At 32.9% G+C, this 23,030-nt stretch overlaps 1 protein-coding gene across 6 annotated transcripts in view; it reads right to left on the bottom strand.

The window, feature by feature from the left end:
• Nucleotides 1-23,030, bottom strand: part of SMARCAD1 (SWI/SNF-related, matrix-associated actin-dependent regulator of chromatin, subfamily a, containing DEAD/H box 1) — a 72,263-nt gene that overhangs the window by 5,658 nt on the left and 43,575 nt on the right. For 5 of the 6 annotated variants that reach the window (XM_057727260.1, XM_057727264.1, XM_057727261.1 and 2 more), the window contains 11 exons: nucleotides 14,340-14,539; nucleotides 8,738-8,828; nucleotides 6,094-6,193; nucleotides 4,983-5,042; nucleotides 4,800-4,875; nucleotides 3,925-4,060; nucleotides 3,239-3,376; nucleotides 1,933-2,028; nucleotides 1,720-1,837; nucleotides 1,392-1,513; nucleotides 187-375 (listed from right to left, as the gene is read on the bottom strand). In XM_057727260.1, the coding sequence (XP_057583243.1) occupies nucleotides 187-375; nucleotides 1,392-1,513; nucleotides 1,720-1,837; nucleotides 1,933-2,028; nucleotides 3,239-3,376; nucleotides 3,925-4,060; nucleotides 4,800-4,875; nucleotides 4,983-5,042; nucleotides 6,094-6,193; nucleotides 8,738-8,828; nucleotides 14,340-14,539 (1,326 nt within the window). Of the gene's footprint in view, nucleotides 1-186; nucleotides 376-1,391; nucleotides 1,514-1,719; nucleotides 1,838-1,932; nucleotides 2,029-3,238; nucleotides 3,377-3,924; nucleotides 4,061-4,799; nucleotides 4,876-4,982; nucleotides 5,043-6,093; nucleotides 6,194-8,737; nucleotides 8,829-14,339; nucleotides 14,540-22,552; nucleotides 22,914-23,030 lie in introns of those variants that run through there. The other variant, XM_057727265.1, reaches the window with a different exon arrangement.

The following is a 23,030-nucleotide window of genomic DNA, read 5'->3' as shown; positions in this document are numbered from 1 at the left end:
TTAGATGGAGGAAAAGTAATCAGGAAAATGTATGCCCAAATACATCCAAAAAATGTTCAAAATACTAGTTTCTAGAAGAATGTAGAACACAGGCTAAAGCTTCAGGAAAGGCAAATCACGCCAGAACTGTTTCAAAGTTGAACCAATAGGAAAACATACATAAGGAGCAATATTCTTCTTTAGTACCTTCTGTTTCAATTCAGACAAGATGCATCCTAAAACTCGAAATTTTCCAGAATCTAAAATCAAGTCCATGTCTAACTGGAAGTTATTAATGTGTCGATACTGTTTACAAAGCACATGTAATTCAAAGTCTGTCATAACTTCCATATCTTCAAAGATCAGGTCAGGGTTAGCCTCACAATGTGTAGGTTCCTCAAAACAAAACAAAACAATATATACTTCAAAATGAAGATAATTTATAATATGATTAGAACAATTTAATAAAATTGTTCACATCTGATAAAATATCTAAATCAAAATATTTTAGTGCAACAGATTTAACAAAGGAAATTAATATTCATTTTTTAGATACAATAAAGGGGGGGACGTTCTTATTGTTTTAGAGATGACATACTGATATATTTACAGACGAAAAAATGTCTAGAATTTGGTTCAAAATAATCCAGGAGAGCATTCTAGGTGAAACAAGAGAGAGTAGTGTTATTCCAGATGATAACTGTAGAAAATGGGTGAAGGTTATATGGGCAGAAGATTTCATTACATAATTCTCTCTACTTTTACATGTCTGAAACTTTCCGTAAGTTTAATATAAAAAAATTTTAAAAAGCAAATGGCTGCTTTAAACACAATGAACTACAAGGAGAAACAGGGGTAGCTTAAAGGAGAACGAGGCAAAAATAGAGTAATGGCTAAAACTGTAGACAAAATACAATCTAAAGAAGAAATAAAAGGAAGAAAATAAATGGAGAAAAATGACATTATCCAGGACGTAAAATCTGATGGATCTTTTTGGTGAAAAATAAATAAAAGAAGGGCATTATGGAAGTCCAGACCAGGAGGTGGCAAACCTCTTCTGTAAATATTTTAGGCACTGTAGGCAAAATAATCTGCTTTACAACTACTCCACTCTGCCTTCATACTGAGAAAGCAGTCACAAAATACACAGAAACAAAAGGGTGTGGCTGTGTTAGAACAAAACTTTGTCAAAATAGCTACTGTCATATTTGGCCCTAAGGCTACAGTTGGCTGACTCTTGGTGTAGACTGTCAGTCCTTCTTGGGTCTTATGTCCCCTAAATTATTCTGAACTTTGTTTTAAAAATGTTTTCTTAAATACGTGGTTAAAGGGTTAATGTGCTCAAAGGTCTGATTTTTAGACTAACAATGATGTTAATAAAGCCTAGTGTGAGCATAATACAAAATCCTTACCTTTAGCATAAGCTGAGACATTTCCTTGAGTTTTTCAGCTGTGTAATATTGGCGATGTAATAAAGGATGATTGGCCATTTTTCTCAATTGCATCATGACATTGCACATTTCTGTGTTTTTTTCTGTGATCCAAAAAGTACACATTAAAAAAAACAAGCTGATAGCTGTTTGTTGAAATACATCTCAATGCAGACAAAGATTTTAAAACTATTTCCTCAAATTCCAGCTACTTTAAAAAATGAGAAAATATCACTATCATATGACTAAACAAAATGCAACCCCAGTAAAGGACTATTTTTCACATAAAACTGTGCAAATCAGGTCATACCCATGTTATTGATAGATTTTTTCAATCTGTTGAAAAGACCCAAATAGAGTTGCTCCTGCTTCTCTGACATTGCACACAACTCAATTTGATCTTTCTTGGGGGGTAGCTGCTTGAGAACCTGAGAAAGGAAAACAGTTTAAGCAGATCATTCAAATAAGAGGAAAACAGATTAAAAAAAACCAATTATAATAAAAATATGCAGATAGGAGTTACCTCTTCTTTTACTCTTCTGAGAATGAATGGTTTTATAATTTGTTTCGCATGTGCTATTCTCTCCTTTTCATATATACTTTGCTCATCTGCTGATTTCTAAGTAAAATAAGAATTGTGACCTTTTAAATTATTCATCACAATAACAATATTATACAACATGAAAATCTCCCTCGCTGCAATCTGAGTTATTTCCCACAGAAACGCAAGTCATTCTAGATGGAACTTCACATTTGAATTCTGGGCTGTAACATATTTTTTAAAGCTCCACATGTATTTTGAGGTTTTTGTAACATGTAATTATATACTCCGCAGAGGTAATGAAATTGAATTGCACTAGGATGGTGTTCAGAAGTAATTAACTGATGAGTCATTACTGATTACACAGATAACTCTTGAAAAAAATATGTGTGTGTTTAAAGAAGTTTGGGTGGAGGGGAAAAGAGAGAAAAGTAGAAAACTTGTATTTATTTGTGGAAAATGGCCCAAAAGAAAGCTAGTACAGGTGATGCAAATTGTATGGTCTACAGAAATGGGACAGTTCCTAGTCAAAACCTGTTAATTTTGGAAAAGAGGAATTTTATTCTAAGATTTAAAGGAATCCTCCATATCCTATGATCTGCTAGCCCATCAAGTGGAAGGGAATACATTAGTGAGAGTTAGAAAGGCAGTCAGTTTGCAGTAGATTATCACAGAAAATTCTCGCAAATTACATGTGATTTGGGAGAGTGTCAAGAATCTACATAAACATTGCTGTACTGGAAAATGAGAGTTCTTGAAAACTATATTCTTACTTTTTCTAAGCAATGGGGAAAAAATTAACCAGATTTTCTTCTAAATAGGATTTCTTTATTGAGACTTTTAAAAATTGCTATTTTTTAATGTATGCAGTTTTAATTAAAAACACATTTCCCACTACAGGAATTTTCTGGATATTCTACTTTTACCCAGTTTTATTTTATCTATAAAGAAATGCTACAATTTACCTAATTTTAATAAAGATGAAATGATCAAACTCTCTCCATATTATATATCTGAGCTATTCACGAATTTAAAATTGTATTCTTCAGAAAATTAGGATATTAAAAACCAGAACTTTTAGACAATGATTACAGGAATCACCAATTTATTTCCCACTGTATTTCGGCTGACTTCCCTACTCATCCAAATACAGGGATATCAACTACTTAAACTTATTTCATAGCACATATGTCCCATGAAAACAAGAAAAAAAAAGACAAAATAGAAAAATGGTCTGAGTAAAACACAAAGTAAGATATCCGAGAAAAAAAAAAGAATTTATGCTTACTGTCTTAGAAGAAAACATTCTTCGTATTTCACTGGTGCTACTACTGAACATGTGTGGCATAACAAAATTTAACAGCGACATGAGTTCTAACAGGTTATTCTGCACAGGTGTGCCTGTGAGCAGCAAACGGTTATTCGCCTACAAACAAAAGTAAATTTCAGATTAGTAATTTTTTTTTAAAGATCCATATCCTTCTTGTTTATCCCCCTCAGTGGGGGTGAGGGGGGGGAATTAAAACCATTATTAGTAATATAACATTCTGTGATAAAAGATAAGTAATTTATCATCTATTGTATTTTAAGACAGAATGTGTAAAAATAGCCTCTTTAAGTAGGTAACCTGTGTTCCCACATTACTTTTTTATGAGGCAATGAAAGAAGATAGATTATATCTGATATTCATAAAGTTTATCCTATAGAACAAAGGTTGGCAAATTGAAGCTCATGAGCTAAGAATAGTTTTTACATTTTTAAAGAGTTTTTTTTTTTTAAAAAAAAAGCAGAGAAGAAACAGCAAAGAATAAGTGACAGAAGCTGAATGACCCACAATGCATGAAGTATTTACTTATCTGATCCTTTACTGAAAAAGTCTGCAGGTCCCTGATATAAAATACTATATATATGTATAAAAAATACATAATCTGAAATTTTATCATATTTGGACAAATTCACAGAACACTCTCTTACATTAATTGTCATAAGGTGCTGGTAGCGGATGGAGCCCATATTCTTCAGCATATGGCCCTCATCAAAAATTGCATAATTCAGTTTCAGCCGACGAAACAGACTGCGATCATCAGAACTGCTGATCGCACAATTATACCTGCCACCAAAAGAAAAAACAGTCTCTAAGATTACACCTTTAAGAGCATGGACTCATGTGAGATTTAATGCTTTGAAAAATTATTTTTGTTTATATATTTCTAATAGCCAGTAGCTGAAAGATACCACTAGATGCAGCTGGTACTCAAATAAATACTAATGTACTTACATCCAATAATTATTGATGTACATGTAACCGAGTTACAAAGCTGCAATATGCAGTTAAAAGACGATTTATGTTATAAAGTAATTAGACAATTTCTACACTTCAAGGAAGAGGCCAATTTGGGTACAATTTATATATAATCTGCAGTTATTACACTTTGCTTTATGAACTGTTACATTTAGCAGCAGAAAAAAGAACATGAAGTTAAGACATTTCTGTTAAGAACATAATGCCACTACATTTAACTAGTAGAGTGAATCCAAGAAATAAGTTAGCAGCTAGCAGTACAAGACTATATATGAAAATGGAGTCCATTTTATTAAAAAGATGAATTTTGCATGAATTCTCTTAATCACGACTTCCTAGAGAATTAATAAAACACTGCTATCATGGTATTATACACCAAACTGAACAATGCCTGAGAATTCAACATAACTCATTTTATTGCTTTTGTTGCATAGTTCTTAGCATAAACTTTCCTTCATTTTACTACCAATATTTTTTAAACATTTTTAAAAAAATTAGGTGGCTGTACAAAATTATTTTTCCAAAAAATTTTTTTCTCAATACTTACGTGGTCACGATTACGTTGTATTCTTCGTATCTACTATGAATATTATATCTAATCTGTTTACGTTCTTCTTGAGAACCTAGAATTTAAAAATGATACACATATTGATTGCATTTATTGTATTTTACTATACGTTAAGATTTTAAAGAAGTTTCCGAAGTTAAAAGCATAATGACATATTCTTACCATAGTAACAGAGCACCTTTAAAGTGGGGCACCATAAATTAACTTCCCTTAACCAGTTATCTGTGTGAAACAGAAGAGACATTACTTGCATATTCTACAATAGGGTATACGTGTGCAGTGAAATGAACACTAAAGTCTGATAAGTTCTACCCAGAAATTCTTCTTTTATAAAATAATAGAAGATAATTTTTAAAAATGACAGACTCTTCACAATTTTATTCCTGATTAAAATGACTTGAGATTTGGAGGTGGCATCAAAACGAAGATCAGAGGGCCAACCATTATACTTATATGTGTTTTTTTTATAAATTTATTTCTTTATTTTATTGGCTGTGTTGGGTCTTCGCTGCTGTGCGCAGGCTTTCTCTAGTTGCTGTGAGTAGGGGCTACTCTTCATTGTGATGCGCGGGCTCCTCAATGCAGTGACTTCTCTTGTTGCAGAGCATGGGCTCTAGGCGCTGGGCTTCAGCAGTTGCAGCACATGGGCTCAATAGCTGTGCCTCATGGGCTCTAGAGCTCAGGCTCAGTACTTGTGGCGCACAGGCTTAGCTGCTCTGCGGCATGTGGAATCTTCCCAGAGCAGGGATCGCACCCGTGTCTCCTGCATTGGCAGGAGGATTCTTAACCACTGCGTCACCTAGGAAGTCCCTATAGTGTGATTATTAATTTCCAATTTTTTTGGGAATGTTCATACATACAAACATTCTCTTACTCTAGTCTACATCCAATCAATTGTGAAAGAATGAAACAGTAATTCGAGTGGGCATGAGTCGCATACATTCTTACTTAGTAAATGTTTAATTATAAATTTAAAAGCACTTAGTTTCTCTTAGTTACTCATTAAAACAATTTAAAAGTATTATGAAAATAAATGATCTTATCAAATGGTACCTGATCTATAATAATTTATAAGCTGAATAAGTGACTTATATTGGAGTTATTTTCCCCAGTACAATCAAATATAATATGCAAAGAGGGGAAAAGTGTAAGGAAACCACAGAAGTGAATATACACCTCCACAAACTAAGAAATCACACACACACACACAGATTTTCTTCCCCTTGTATAAAATACTATTCAGTCAAGTACAGTTGTCCACAGTATTACAAACCTATAGTTGATGCTGGAACAACAATCAAATGAGGACCTTTATTACTCTCCTGATAGAGATATGCTAGGAATGCAATGGCTTGAATAGTTTTTCCCAGGCCCTAAAGTGAAAAGTTTAAAAGACAACATATTAAATTTAAAAACAAACAAAAACCCAAATAAATACTGGAAAAATGAAAGGAAAAAGCATATTTCTCGTTTTATTTATGACTCCCCACATAATGCAACTCTATGAGAATTTCTACTATATTTTTAGTTCTCAGTAACATAAAACAGATGGTAATCTCTAAGTGATACTAAAACTTAGTTTAAAGAGTAGGATGTATCTTAACTGCTAGGTAATAGGTGATACAGGTTAATATGGAAGACCTCTGCTTGCAAATAAAGGATATAATTTTGGTAATTGTTAATATAAAGCAACCATTTAACACATACCATATGGAGAATGATATTCTAACGACTAACTGGAGTTGAACATACACCTATCCTATTACCTAACAATTTTACTCCTAAGAATATATTCACAACGTATGACAGCCTATGTCCACAAAAAGACTTGGGTAAGAATACTGATGCAGTTTTTACTATAATAGCCACACACTGGAAATAACCTAAACTGCCATCAACAGGAGAATGGATAAACAAATTACAGCATATTTATACTATGAATTACCACAGCCAATAAAAAAAACCCCCCAAAACCAAAAGCTACTGATACATATAAGAACAGGATGCACCAAATGAACCAGAAACAAACAGTATTTACTGTATGGATCTATTTAAAGTTCAAAGTTAGAAAAAAATTATTCTATGGTGATAGGGGTCAGAATAGTGGTGATGGTAAGGACTGAAAAGGAACATGAGGGAACTTTCTGGGATGATGGAAATGTTGATCTCAGAGGCAGACACATGGGTATACGTGTATGTTAAAAGTCACTAAGCTGAGTATTTGTGCATTTTATTTCAAGTAAATTATAATGTATTTTAAAAAAAAAGTGTAGGACACGTAGCTCCTCAGGAGAGTGAAACATTGCCAACCGTTAGGAAGTGAATTGCCCCCAACCCCAAATTTACATGTTGAAGCCATAACTCCCAATGTTAGGGCATATTTGGAGATAGAGCCTCTAAAGAGATAAATAAAGTTAAATAGGGTCACAAGGGTGGGGACCCATCTTCCCTATCTTAAAAGAAGAGATGGATGTGCCTAGAGAAAGAGCCATGTGAGGACACAGCAAAGTGTCCATCTGCAAGAAGAGTAGCCTCAAAAAAAACCAAACCTGCCAACACCTTGACTTTAGACTTCCATTCTCCAGAACTGTGAGAAATAAATTTCTGATGTTTAAGCCACCTTGTCTAATATTTTGATAGGGAAGCCCTAGGAGACACTACCTTATCATAAATACTGAACTTTACAGGTTACAAAAACAGTTTCACACAATATATCTCATTTGATACCAAATATAACCTTATGATCCAGGAATTACTTATGTTTTATTAATATTGGCTTTGAGAGATTAGGTCATTTGATAAGGACCAGATAGCCCATGAAAGGCAAATTTGGGACCCAGAATTCAGATTTGATTTCCAAGTTCAGTTTCCACTATTCTGTATTCTATATGTAATTTCTAACTATTTTAAAATTCTGCATATATTATTCACTTTTCTATAGATAAATAGCATCTTTGTTTTAATGACAGTACGAGGTATGTGTGGGAACTGTCTTAAAAAACTAAAGCTATTATACTCCAATTAAGATCTGAAAATAAATGAAAAGAAATAAAATTATGTATTTATGTTAAAAAAATAAAAACATCGTAATCACACACACACACACAAACTAAAGATTATTTTACTAGGAGCTAGCTAGAAAACAAGGATTATTATCTTTGTTAATTTTTATTTTGGAAGTCTAATACACAATGCAGTATATTTATATTCAATACACATTTTCTCCACTGAATATGACTCATTTTTATTAAACACTTTTAAAAAAGTATAGCTGGAGGAAGGAAGGTAAAGATTAGATTAAAGGTCAAGTTTCCACATGACTATACTTGGACTATTGGCTGTAATGAACTTCCTAAGCTTACCTTCAAGTAAAATGTGATTCAGAAAAGAGCAGAAACTCAGAGACATCTAATAAAAGTAAAATGACTGAAATAATGGTGATGATAAATGTGTAGATTTATCTTCTAACAAGGACAGGTATCTATGATAAATTTTAAAGGACGCTATAGAAAAGCACATGTAATAAAATCTCTTTTAGTATAATATATATGTGTATGGACGCACACACATACACACACACAAAAGAAAATATTCTGGAAAAAGATATACACCAAAATAGTACTTAAAGGTGGTAGGATTATGTGTGATTTTGGTTTTTTCCTGTGTATTTTTACATAACATCTAATTTTAAAAACACAGTTATTAATCTGATGGGAAAGGCAGAAAAACCTATTTTCATTTTTGAGGGGGAAGTAAGGAGGTTAGAACTAAGATAGGTAATAAAAAACTGAGAGGAGTGAGAGGGGTTATCCTTTGGTAAGAGCAGCAAACTAACAGGGTCAGGGAAATATTCATTTTCTAAATGACAGCAAGGATGCCTATTAATGATAAACCCTAGAAATAGAGTACCTACTTACCATTTCATCTGCCAAAATGCCATTAAGTCCATGTTTATGTACCAATGCCAGCCAATTCAAACCAACCTTCTGATAGGGCTTGAGTGACAAACTGGTAAAGAGAGTTATCAAATATTATAGACTTATACTTCTATTAGTTTCCTCTACTAGTCTCCTGAGAAGAGATTTAGGTTTACATTGCACAAAAAAACCTGAAGTATCTAGGTCTAGTCTTACCTTTTAATTTGCTGTTAAAAGCGATTTATATTTATTTAAGAAAATGAGCCCAAAACATAATACATATTAAAAAAATCTCAAATTTCATTCTGTATTTATTGATTCTGGCAATAAGAATTACAAAAAAATTTTCATATTCAGTCATAATGTAATGAATGCCACCAAATTAATTCCATAAACAATCAGAATATTAACTATGATAATATATTACTAAGCTAATATTTATAACTCTAAAAAAACGCATTGTACTGATTTGAACATTAGCACACTAAGGAATTGAAAGTATGAGAACAGAAACAAATGCATAATCTGCTACTTTGCCAGGCTGATTTAATAAACACTTTCTGAATGAATGCCAAACACCTCTAATGTCACTAGTAATTATAATTCTAGAGCATGTATGTATGCATATATTTGTTTGAACTATGTATAAATGTAAATTTGCTAGGCATCAATAAATATCAGTGAGTAGAAAGCAGCAGGCAAATGTCAAAAGTCTTATTTAATTTGTGAACACATAAACAGACTAATCCCTGGGAGTTATTTGCTTGGAAGGTAACATGGAAGGGATATAATGGATGAAAACAACAGCTTTTTCTAAAAGTTCAAGGGGTTAAAAACTAACAGCAGTTATTTTTACTGAACATCAATTATATACAGATATACAAAAATATCATTTTCAAGCATCTCCTCATTCAATCTTTTACTATTCTATAAAGGTAGCTATTATCATCATTTTAACAGATGAAAAAACCTGACACTCAGTAATTTGCCTGAGGCTGCACAGCTACAAAGTCTTACAGTTAAGATTTTAACTCAGAAAGTCTATCTCACTCAAAAGCTTATTCTTATACTCACCAGGGCAGCATAAACCCCACATTAACATAAAAACTTAGGACAAGGCCATGCTTTGCACTCTATAGCTTTTATCCTGTCCCCTTAATTTCCTGTTATACACATCCTATCTGCACATAGGGAAGGGGTCAGGACACAGCTATGGGTATGATAAATGGTTAAGGGGTCAAATTCTGAAATCAAGACACTTTAATTAGAACAGGGATCAAAGAGGTGAGGTAGAAAGATATCCATCTTAAATGAGAATCCATGTTTCAACTGAGGAGTGTGCAATCTATAAAACATTTCTTCTCTGAAAAAAATAAAAATATAGGTAGGAAAAATCAGCAGTATTGCTGACGTCTTTACAGTTCATTTTTTAAAATGTCTTTGCCTTCTTGGCCAATACAATTTCTATGTCGCTACAGAAGTAATAATAAATAGAATATTATCATAGATACTTTAATTTTCAGATCCAAATAAATTCTACTATGCTGATAGAGTAAATGCTAATATTGGAATTCTAGACACTATACTATGGGCTTTACATGCATTATTACTTTATTTAACTTACATTAGAAAGTAGATACTATTATTATCACCATCTCCATTTACAGATAAGAAGTTCTCTCTGACATTCAGAGAAGTTACTAACTTGCCCAAGGTCACAGCTATTCAAATCCATGTCTGCAGTGACAGAGCGGATACTCAATCCAGGTCTGATCCAGAGCTCAGGCCTTAATCACTAAAGAGCAAACATGAACGTTTTCTCTCTCTGACCCACCCACTCTACAGTCAAAACTTTCTATTTTTAAATAGAGTTTTCTATTATTTTCCTGAGTCCTTCCGAATGCCTTACTCACCCCCCACACATTAACGTTCGCATTCCATGAAAATGATGAAACCTGATAAGACATTACATCACTTGCTATCCCAACGTAAATTTATCACAAATAGCCAAAAAATATTCTTAGCAAACAAAAGCTACTGAATTTCTACATCACCAACACATGCTGAGATGCGAGTATAACAATTAAAATATACTTCACTATACATAAAATTTTTAAAAGTGATGGGGAAATTTTGAGAAGCATCTACTACACTGAATTTTTCATTCAAATAAAGTTTCATCCACATTCACAAGGCAGCTATGGTAGCTATTTTGATCAGGACATTAAATACCTTTGTTATATTGAAGTATTTATTTGTTTTAAAAATTTAAGTGTGTATGTGTTGTGTGTATTTGCTCCTCTGTTAGATTTATCTAGATTACAAATAGGTTTCTGTTGTTTAGTATAACAACCGTGCTGCCCATAACACATCCTTTCTCCGGAAAGCAAAAGGATCATTGAAAATGCAGTTTTGGCAAACACCTTTCCAACTTAGTTGTTAAGACAAGTTTTAAAACAGGGCAACTATATTCTCTCTCTACCAGGCTCTAATATTTAGCTGCTATACAATCATACCTTTCATTAATTTTGATATTCAACAGTTTCCTAAAAATTTTTGTGACTGCATATGAATCCCAACCACTAGTTTACAGATAAGAATGTAATCTGCTCAGGGTTATCCAAAAGGTAAGAACTATAGCCTGGGCCATTTGAATTAGGTAAATGATCTCTTTTCAATAGGGGACTATAAATATCTTTAAAGGTCTTCTTACCTCAATCATGAAAGAAAATGAAGTGGCACGTTATTTCAAAGCTACCTGTTTTGCTAGGGGGAAAAACTTCCAGAGAGAGTTACTATGATTTCTTTTCAGAGTGTAAATTAAATTGGATTTAAATTTCCTGTCAGAGGAAACTAGTATCAAAATTATTTTGACAGTTGAGAAAGGCCTGAAATAGAAAATGAGAGTATATATTGTACAATGTTCTAAATTTCACTTTAAAATGCAGAAATAGAGGGCTAGAGAAACTTTTTGAAATAGTTCATATGAAACAGATTAGGGATGCTAGTTGATCAAAAATTTATGTCCCTTAAGTATGTCATGAATGCTGAAAATACTATCATAGTAACAGTTTGTACTAACAGTAGTACCAAACTACTAAAATATTTGTATCGTAGGACTCTGAGTTAGTTAAATCACATCTGCGGTATTGATCTGCATTCACATCATTGTCAAATGGTTTCCCAGCAGCTGTTTAGAACCCGGATATGGAATCATCCTATCAAGCTGAGGATAAACAAGATCAGGAGAACCTTCGTAGACTTAGCCCAGAAAAAGGACACACATAATTGAATGTTATTTTATACTGAACATGTGAGAAACCTTTTCAGTTAAAATAGTTTAAAGCTGATAAATTTTAGATAAACTGCTAAAGCTTGCGAGATGGCTACATCTATGATAGGAGTAAAATAGGAGAAATACTGAGATGGTTTTTTTTTAACTTTTCCCTCACTGTAATATATTTTAACTTAAGGTAATTTTAGTTTTGACATTTAAAGATAAACATTATGAATTTAATGATTTTGAGATACATATGAGAATTTTTTCCCTTGCAAAGACTTTATTTTTAATGGAGTTACAGTATGTCTGTATTTCTTTTATCTCTAAAAGGCTATTTTTCTTCTGTTATAATTCTTATAAACTTCTAATTGGAAAATAGTTAATTTTGCTTCAAAATAAACTTTACTACAAAGAATTTGTTCTGTTAAGCAAAAGCATAACAGCTTATTCACTGGAATAGTTTAATATTTTCCTCTGTGCTAATAAATCCTTTCCTAAGGCAAGGAAAGTACTTTAAATGTTTCTATCCTAAGCCACTACTATGCTTGGCCTGCATACCAAGTAAAAATCTGCAAGTTGCTTGTGCAACTTACATTGGCTAAAAACAAAAACCAAGACAACAAATCTCACCCCCTAAAAGTGCATTTAAATAAACTCTAAAGAGACTATCTATACAGGTTTTCAGAAGCTGTACTTTGGACTAGATCCAAAAAGCACCTAAAAAACCCCCAAACTATTTTCCTCATCTGTTTAATATTTCATTAAAAAAAAAATCCTTAGTCTAATGAAAAGGACAGCTTTATTACCTGATCATACTATTTACAAGTAACAGGACTTTGTAGATGTGGGTTTAAGAGAGAAATTTTTTAAGTGATGCAATAAAGCACTTGATTTTTTAAAATCCAAATTATGATAAAGTAGACTCAACTGGGTAAGTCTTGTAGAGTGAAGAACTCCCCATATCCAATGCTGTAGAACAAGAAGGAGCAGCTCCAACTACACTTTTAGGAGATGAGTTTGCTGACATGGTCATAGTTCTTTCTATGCAACAGAGAAAAGAGCTTCTTTGTGGGAACTGCATCACGTTTCCCTACACCATCCCATAGCACCCTAGAAGGGCACAGAAAAGATTGTAGCTTACTATTAAAGGCCAGTAACCATATCTTGATTTTTTCATATCTTGACTTTTAATTAACCAATGATCAGCAAATATGCTTTGATCATTAACTTAGAAAAATATCATAAGTATATAAAATCACCAACTAAGGTAAGTAATTTTTAATGAGACCCTAGTGCTAATCTTATTAAATACCTATCAGAAATATTCTGAACAGAAATAATTCATTTTAAAAACTACATAACACTGCAGAGTATGGATATACCATAAATCATTCTAACTAGTCTCTGATCTTAGAAACTTTGTTTGTTTCCATGTTTTGTTTCTGTATGTATTATCACAGTAAACAGTTTTATACCTTTATTTTTAAAGGAAGCATTCTGAACAGTTCTAAGTTCCCAGACAACTTAAAAATAAACTTTTAAAAAAGTTCAAAACAACTTCCCACCCACCATATACCAACATCATGCAAAGTAGGGGTGTTCACAATTACAAAATGCCATTTTAATACGTTCCGGTTGTTGAACAAATTTTTTAGTGAAATAATTTAGTGTTTATTTTTTGTAAGAATTCTGAAAAGGTATGTTACTGATAGTAGCAGTTTGGGGAATATACTTTTAATAAATATGCTTTTTATAATTTTTCCTTACATAATCTATTTAATAAAAGTGTCCTTTTAATTTTTATGTTTTTACCTCAAAAAGATTAAAAAATTTGGGCTTCTGAAAGCATCTAAAACATTTAATCACATATATAGGATACTTTAATCACTTCATTTATGATTAAAAAGAAATTGAACTAAGACAAAATTTTACATTGATGTCACTGAGCAGCTGACTCTCTGAAGCACTAAATTAGGTAAAGAGGTAGCTAAAACCACCTTTTCAGCTTCTGTGATTATATATGAAATTATCTATCATCAGACAAAGAAAACATAGGTTAGGTAAGACCATAATATTTGCTCCCTCTAATTTACAATGTGATAATGGAGTAAAATATCCTGATTTGGGGGAGGGGGTGGGGATCAATGAAAAACAATTCATATACCACTTATGTGCCATTATAGGAAACCTTGGGTTTCCCTTTTAACATTAGTTTTCCTATCACTTCCACATTTAAGTTCCCCAGGCATGATACAGAAATAAATTCAAAATTTTTACACAACTGAGACACAACAATAAATAGGTACATACAGCACGTACTACCTTTGGTTTAGAATGGAGGGTTGCTCTATGTTCCATCCACCTCCATTTCCAGTGAGCATGGTAACTTGTTTTGTCAGTTTATTTGAAATGTCTTCACATTTGTTCATAAGCCTTATAACTACATCTCTTTCTTGGATCAGTGTTTTACAGTGCCATATCAAATCTTCTGATAAGCCATTCGTTTTGGACATCTTTGTGAACTATGGCATGAAAAGAAAAATAATTTAACAGTTCAAATCTAGTAAACAGAGAGCTAATCTCAATCTCTTTCTTTGTGAGGGAAAAAAGTTTGTTAATTTAAACTTTTACTAATGACCTTAATCACATGCAAAGAGAACCTGGATTTGCATTCTCACAGTTCACTTTGATAAATACCACTGTCACCTCAAACTTATCATGCTGAAATAAAATATATCCCTCCCCTCAAAATTTACAATCCTAAGCTTATTACCTTGATCCTGGTATAAGCTATTCTCTAATGGGAGAAACTCTAAAGTAACTGTTAATGTCTCCTATCAAGTTCTGTCTCCAAAACCTCAGATTAATGTCTATTATCAAAGGTAATACTGTGAAATGTAATAACTGTATACTAAATCTCTTGCCTCCATTTTTGTCACTTTCTATGAATATGACATATAGTCATATGAAATGACTGTAAGATTAATTTTCCTAAAACATACTTTTCCCTATCATCAAAGCACAACCCCTCAAGCTTTCAAAGCTCCAATTATTATTTGTCACTTGATATTCTACCCTAAACTGAAACTATTACTTGGAAAGACATTGCGTGAATCAAAAGTTAACTGTCATCAAGTCAATAATTTGATAAAACTTAAAAATAGTATCAATTTCAATATGAGACTTGGATAAATGGGTTTGTGTAAAAACTCATGATTTCTTTCAAAATGCATGTATTTGTTTTTCTAAAGGAAATATTGAATATATCACAATGTAAAAGGTGTAACAGAATTAGAATCTTCCAACACAGATAGCAAAAAAAAAATATACCCTGAAGAACTGTACAAAAAATATTTTTAGTGTAAAGGATTAGAAAAAAGCTCAGTAGCTATTTGAAAGCTGTTTGTTGGGCAAAAAGAAAAATGCCATAATCCAGAACAGAATAAAGGAAACTAAACTAAAACCATCTGTTAGGATAAAACCACACATGATTTTGATTCATGATATCTCACTTAGCATATTCTTTCAAGTTATGACAAGAATCTCATTAACAACTCTGAATAATCCCTGTGAACACAGTATTTCTAAGTTCACAGAGAAGCTCAAGCAATAGAAATTCAATACTTAGAGGGCATACTAAGAAAAGTTCATAAAAAATGCAGTTTATACTCACATATTTTTCATATCCAACCTAGAGTAGGTTGGTAAGAAATGAAACTTCTAATCTATTCCAGTCATGTTATTATTGTACCACAGGAAAAACAAAACAAACCAAAAACTTAGCATGTCACAAAACGGCATTGTGAAATATGAAGTTATTTGTGCACTACTTTATATTTTCACAAGGACAACATTCGTAATCACAATGTAACCTCCCATTCTGTACCTTTCAGGGAAAAGATTTACAGATAAAAAACAAGGTACGTAAGAATCAGTGCCTTGAAGACTTTACTGAGATTCAACTAGAATTTTTAATTAAAATATTTTCATTTTTAAATAGAACCCCAAAATTATAGGCCAAAACCCCAATCTCCTATATATTGTGGGGTATGTGTATGTGTTTGTGATATGTGTGTGAGAGAACCAACAAGAATAACCAGGGGAAAAAAAAGGAACGTATACTGTGTGCCTTGTATGTACCAGAAACTACTAGATGTCTTTTATTCACTAACTTATTAAGTCCTCACAACAACTGCAAGATCAGTCCACCAGTTCTGGATGAATAAACTAAGATTCAATTTTCAAGGTCACAAAGCAGGATAAAAAGATTCCAAAGGCTACACTCTTTTCAACAACACTAGTAACTCCCAAAACAAAACAAAACAGAAGTTAAAAACATGGGGGGAAGGGTGGGACTGACATGTACACACTGCTATATTTAAAATGGATAATCAACAAGGACCTACTGTATAGCACAGGAAACTCTGCTCAATGTTATGTGGCAACCTGGCTGGGAGGGGGAGTCTAGGGGAGAATGGATACATGTATATGTGTGGCTGAGTCCCTTTGCTGTGTACCTGAAACTACCACAACACTGTTAATCGGCTATACTCCTATATAAAACAAAAAGTTAGAAAAAACAAACAAACCAGAAAACCCCAAACAAAACAAAACAAAACAAAACAAAACACCTTGTTTCTGTGACCAATCGCCATTTATTGAATTTTTGTTGTTGTTAAGTACTACCCTGGCTGGTGAAGGTACCTGGTATATAGCCATAATCCCTGTCCTTGTGTTATTTATAGTCATTGGGAAAGATATGCAATATACAATTTTAAGTGTTAACAACTGGTATTACAAGGGAAAAAACAAAATTTCGTGGGTACGTTTTACAAGGAGACCAATCTAGGATCTAGGAAGTCCTTTCAGAGTAATAAGGCCAAAAATCAGAAAGAAATGTTCTGACTCAAGAGAAGATCAATTCAGAACCTAGGGAAGTAAGAGATAAACATATATTAAAAAACAAAACAAAACAAAAAACAACAGACATTACCATGTCCTGATGAAAGAACACATCAACAACCATGTAACAGTACTGTTGGGAGCATTTAAGTCTAATCCTAATTCCAATTTCACAGAAAATATAACCAGAAAAGCCCAGACTGAGAAGCTGTAGAACAAATGATCCAATTCCTTCACCAAAGACATTACAGGAAGGTGGGGGAGCGGAGCGCAAAGGATAGATGAAACAAGCTCCGTCCAACATAAGCTGGTAACTGAAGCTGGTGATGAGTACGTGAGGGTTCATTATAGTACTCTAATTTTTTTATGTTTGATATTCTTGTAAGGGCAACGAAGGGGTGTGCAAAAAGCAACTCTTATTTCACGATGATGCAACAGTTTGATTCAGACTTTTAGTGAACTTGACATTTTGGTTATTTTTGAAGTCATAGTTTCAAAACTCAACTCCCTGAGGCTTCCCACTCTCTTTACCCTTCTTTCCATACAAGCCAACCAACATAAGAGATGGTCCACATTACTGCTGCTAGTTTAGGATTTAGATCTATCTAGGAGTGATACACTGTCCATGAATGTAAGACACCAGCAGACAGATTTTCAAGGAAAAAAGTTTTATTGTTTGATAAATTTGCTAGAACTAGATTCAGTTATGTGTGATAGTAAACCCAAAACATCAGGGGTTTAAAGAAAACATAAGTTGATTTCTCATGTAAATGAAGACCCCGGGGGGCACTCCAGTGATTCCAAAATCAAGAATTCTTCTACTTTGTTGCTTCAATATCCTCAACATGTAGTTCCCAACATCACATTGACATCTCAACCAACAGGAAGAAGAGCTCCTTTAAGGACACTTTCCAAAAATCATAGTATACTTCTGCTTACATCTTACTGGATAGGAATTTGTCAAATTACCAAAGGGAGGATGAAAAATGTAGTCAATATTTTGTGGGTAACCAGTCAAAAATCTGCTTAAAAGCACACGGGGGTTAAAAAAAAGAGAGAGAAAAATGATTTAATCCAAAAAATTTGACTCAATATGACTAGAACTGATACTGGGGGATGAGTAGAAAACTATAAACATTTCTTAACATTTCACTAATAATACATACAATACTTCCAACACAAAATATTGTGGATATCTGCAGCTAACATTTTTTTAAGAGACAGACAATTGAACGGGCACTTATTTAATCCTTAGACTTCTCTAGAGGTCAGTACCATAATTACACCCCACTTATAGATGAAGAAATATAGAAACAGAGAGAACTTGCTTAAGGTCATGTAAATTGCTAGAAAATGTCAGAACTAGGATTCAAAACCAGGTCATTTAGCTCCACTATCACTCACCCTCTAGTATGGTATTTACAAACCCAAGGGAATAAATAAAGAGGCATGAATGGAATTCCTAAACAAGAGATCCAACACAAAGAGAGAAAAACAAGATTCCTCAGCATGTTGGGGAAATAAGATCCCAATAACACAGCTATAATGCAACCAGTCCAAACCAGAGCAGGTCATAAGACTCCAGAAGAGACTTTTTCAAGCAGATGAAATTGATAAAATATCTGAAGTGTCTAAAAACTGAAGGGAAATTCAGACAACTAGGGAAGAGTTTAGAGCTGAAGTAATAACTATACAAAACTAAGAAAACAGAAAAACCAAAGCAACTATTAACTAGGGAAAACAAAATGCTGAGCAAGGAAAAAAAGTAATTATGTAGTATATTACATGACACAGCTATGAAAGGCATTTGCATAGTCTAACAATGTAGACACTTAAAAGTGACTTTCAAAATTACCACATTATTAACACATCGACAGGACTGCAATGGGAAATGGGCATATGAGGTGAGACAGACAGTGAGGAGAGAGCTAATCCTACCACAATCCTATGTCTACGTCTTGTCAACAGATAAGACCTGCAACTGAAAAATTTTAAGAAAGCATTATCTTTATATTACCTAGAGATATGGAAGTGATAAGAATCAGACAGAAGATGTGGAAGCAGTTATCTGTAGTACAGGAAATAGGATGGGGAAGGGGATGGATATGGATTTTCAGGGAGAACAAGCCTGTAGAATTATTTAACTTGTTAATCTAAATACATGCAGAAATAATAATAAAAAAAACATTAAAAAAAAATCCCAACTTTTTATTCCAAAATATTTTCATCATTAGGTGTGTGTGGCAGGGAAAGCGGGAGTCCACCCCTGAGGAAAGGGAACGCTCTACTGTTATGTTACTGCTTTCTGAAGACGAAAAGCATTTAACAATCCTGCGAGTTACTTAGCTTCACTAAAACAAGACTTAAGAAATACAAAGTACTCTGTAAATGCGGGATCTACTAGTAAATCTAAAGTTATTGGTGAGCATAGAAAATACGATCCTAACTACACAATATGAAATATACAAACATATGCATAAACAGATGAATGCTCAATAAAGTCTTAAGAGGCAAGGATCTTTGAAATGTGGCTGAACTTGACTTTCTTCTTTGTTCCTGCATGTACTGTTTCAATTTTAGACAAAGAAAACAAATCATTCTTCAAAAAATGATAAAGCTATTTTTTTCAGAGGGGGAGAAAAGAAAAAAAAAATTATTGCTACTTACCTGGATAATTACATGAAAAAAGAACATCAACATGGCCCTGATTACTCTCTCTCTATTAAAAAGTCAAGTATTACTTTAAGGCCTTTATCTTTTTAAAACAGTCACAAACTGAAGTACCTATCTCTTGCCACCGTGTGTCACTCTTACAATACAAATAATTTTGAATTTCTATAGGAAGTGGGAAATTGTTTAAAAGCAGATTTAATTCACCACCTAAGTAACATTATTGAGGATAAGAGTCCTAAATACTATAAATACCTGGGAGCAGCCTCAAAACACATTTATAATTTTAAAATAAATATTTATCAAACTTATAAAAATGAAACAAAGCCTGAATACAGTAATCTTACACACTTTACCGTAGCCACCCTATCAGGGAGTAGCACACATTACCACGCTTTGAGTGACAAATTTAGATAGACATTTTACAATAACCACCAGGAAGATAAAGCAAAAAAGAAAACCTGTGGTCTAAGTTACTAGCAGATGGGAGCAGCACAATGAGGTGTAGGGCTTCCACAGGAGCTAAACCTGGGGTGCTTGGTTAACAATCAAAGAAAATTGCATTTATGCTTATCTAAATGTTAAGGAAGTAAATGCATACACAAAGAGTTTTTAGGTTGAGCTATTTATGAATGAGCTATTCGTGAATCTTCATTTGATCAGTATACTATTTTGATTAAAGTATAAAGATGCAACCTAATAAAATTATCATAGAGATAATAGCATCTCCACCCTATTTTGCACAAAGCTGGATAAAAATTCAGGAAGTAGTTGGTGAACTGATGCCACCAAATGTGTGAATAAAACCCCCAATTTTACCACACTAACAGTACATGTTTTTAAACTCATGACATTCTGGCTGGCTGGCTATATTTCCAAAGTCTACATGATTTAATGATGTGGTTTTTTACCATAAGTACATACTTTACCGCTATTAAGCAGAAAAATAAGAGAAATGGAAAAATTATGAAGAAAATCTGACAAACAATATTTCAGATTCTGATGTTTAAAAAGGGTATGAAGATGAAAACATAAATACCCTTACATGATGAACTTACTTTGTTAACCAAATTTTCCTCATAAGGGTGACTGGAATATCTCAAAGTATTTAAATTTTTTAAAAGTGTAATTCTTTGACAAAGTCATAGTCATAATGTACAACTCCTCACCTTTTGTTTTAAAAGGCACTGTTAACATAATTTTCACATTCAAATTAATTTTTTTTTAAATTAATTTTATAATAAAATAACATGATGAAATACTAATGACTACATTTCACCTACCAATGTTACGGAGACTTCTGTTTTAGCAAAAATCATAATGAAAATATATGTGTATACTTTGATTTGTTGGCTCAGTATGCACTGTAATGAAATACTGAGTTAAAAGTTCTGCTAAATTCCCCAATTCTTAAGACTAAAATAAGTGTCAACAATAATAAGAGTTAATTAGACATTTGTACATTGTTCTTAATTTATAATGCCTTGTAGTTTTCATTAAAGTATGACTGAGGAATATAATTAAAATTTCAACCAATTCTCATAGGAATTTCTAAAAACAGTAGCTATGAAAACGAAAGTAAATGCTATTTCTTTTGTTTCTTTTTGAAGTGGTTCACAGGTACATTAGCAAGCCTCTCTGATTAATGGGGAAGGAGTTAATTATATAGTTGTTGGTTTTTTTTTAACCAAAACATACATTATATTGACCTTTCCTTAGATGATTTTAAGACATTAAACTGATCTTTAAATCAGTCTTATTCAAAATTCTGAAGTAACTGAAAGTAGAAGCTTAAAGTTCTAAACAAATTAAGACTCAAAGCTCATACACTGACTTGCTAATTTTAACTGCTTATTACCATAAAATTACATTTGCTAACTTTTTCAGAATAGCAAAGCCCTGTTATTTGCTAAACTCAACTGCCAAGTTTACTTTCTGTTACATAAAATAATCAACATTTAGATGAATGGCTAGCAAAAATAGTCTGTTATACAACTTTTAGAAAAGAGGGCAAGATGCTATAGAAGGTCTAAGTAGATAATGCATAATCTCCAAATTCATGTCAAGACTAATTTAAACTATGCCAATTAATTAGTAGGGGAAATACACTTTCCACATGTTAAGTTGCTGAATATTTTTTAAAGCAGCTGGCACATATAGCTCTGGTATAATTTACTTTTACTATATGTGGGCAAGTAGTTACAGTGACTAAACACACTGTTGCAGATAATTGCATTCCTTATTAAATAAATTAGAATCCCAACAAGCCTGAGCAACCCAATTCTGCAATAACATAGGAGACCGTTAAAGATTAAAAGAAAGAAGAAAAGGAAGAAAAGAAGAACAAGAAAGCCCTTCAGCAAATACTTTAACAAATAAATCACTTAGGCAAAGCCGAACAAGTTCTGAAAGGGCCTGCTTTGACAGATGTTCTTTGGAAAAAGCAAAGGCTTCAGGCAAAACGAATGTATTTATCTTTAAAGCGATGAAATACTAGTAATGTTGTTTCTATATTTTTCAAATATTTTAATTTAAAAAAAAATGCTATTTACAACCATTGTTCAGGGACCTTCCACCCTGCCACTTCAAGATACTCATCAAGAGAACTTAGATTCATATAGATTTGTCCCCAAGTATAAAATTAATCACAAAGCAACTTTACTCCCTCAGTTAGGGAATAAAACTTCCTAAAAATTTATAAAGCATCAAGAATCACTTCATATTCTAAAGCTGTAAAAAATCATCCATACTGCTTTCACAGCAGGGCCTGTTTAGAATTCATGCTATAAAAGCCCACATTTTCAAAAAAGATGAGGCAAACTTTTAAAGAGAGAGTTCTTATATTTCTCTGTATGAATAAGATTTGCTGTTGATATTTATAAAATTCAAAATACACGTATTTTAGATACAACTTGCTTATAGGAAGTGAAATTCCAGAAAAGAATCATCCAAAGTGTACTTACCAGTGCTTACGCCTTCCCTTCACCTAATGCTTGAATTCTAGGCTTCCACACACTTTTCTATCTTTCCAATTAAAAACGCTGTAGCCTGCTACACTCCATAAAATGGCCGCATTGTTTAACCAAGAAAAACATATTAGGGATTGAGCTGTCACTTTTAAAAGAAAAATAAAATAAACAGTTGCTTCTTTTGTGGTGAAGCATAAAGCACTCAGGCTGGCATTCTGAATCATGGAGCTCCCCTGGACGTTGCTATTGCTCTTCAAGTAGTCGTAGTAAAATTTCTGCCACATTCTTGCTTTCTGCATGGCGTCTCAGCAGTAACAGTCAGAACAGGCTAGCAAACAACTCCTTCTTAAGTGTAAGCTCTAATTTCTTCTTCTGCAGTGAAATGAACCAAGTTTCTATGCAAAAGAATGAGTGACAGTATGCCCAGCCAATCAGCTTGGGGTTTTTCAGGAAAATCACCCCTTAATTCATT

The sequence above is a fragment of the Hippopotamus amphibius genome, chromosome 3 (genome assembly GCF_030028045.1).
Source record: "Hippopotamus amphibius kiboko isolate mHipAmp2 chromosome 3, mHipAmp2.hap2, whole genome shotgun sequence".
Lineage (NCBI taxonomy): Eukaryota > Metazoa > Chordata > Mammalia > Artiodactyla > Hippopotamidae > Hippopotamus > Hippopotamus amphibius.
The sequence above is the reverse complement of the archived record's forward strand: the minus strand, read 5'-3'. Positions and strand labels throughout refer to the sequence as shown.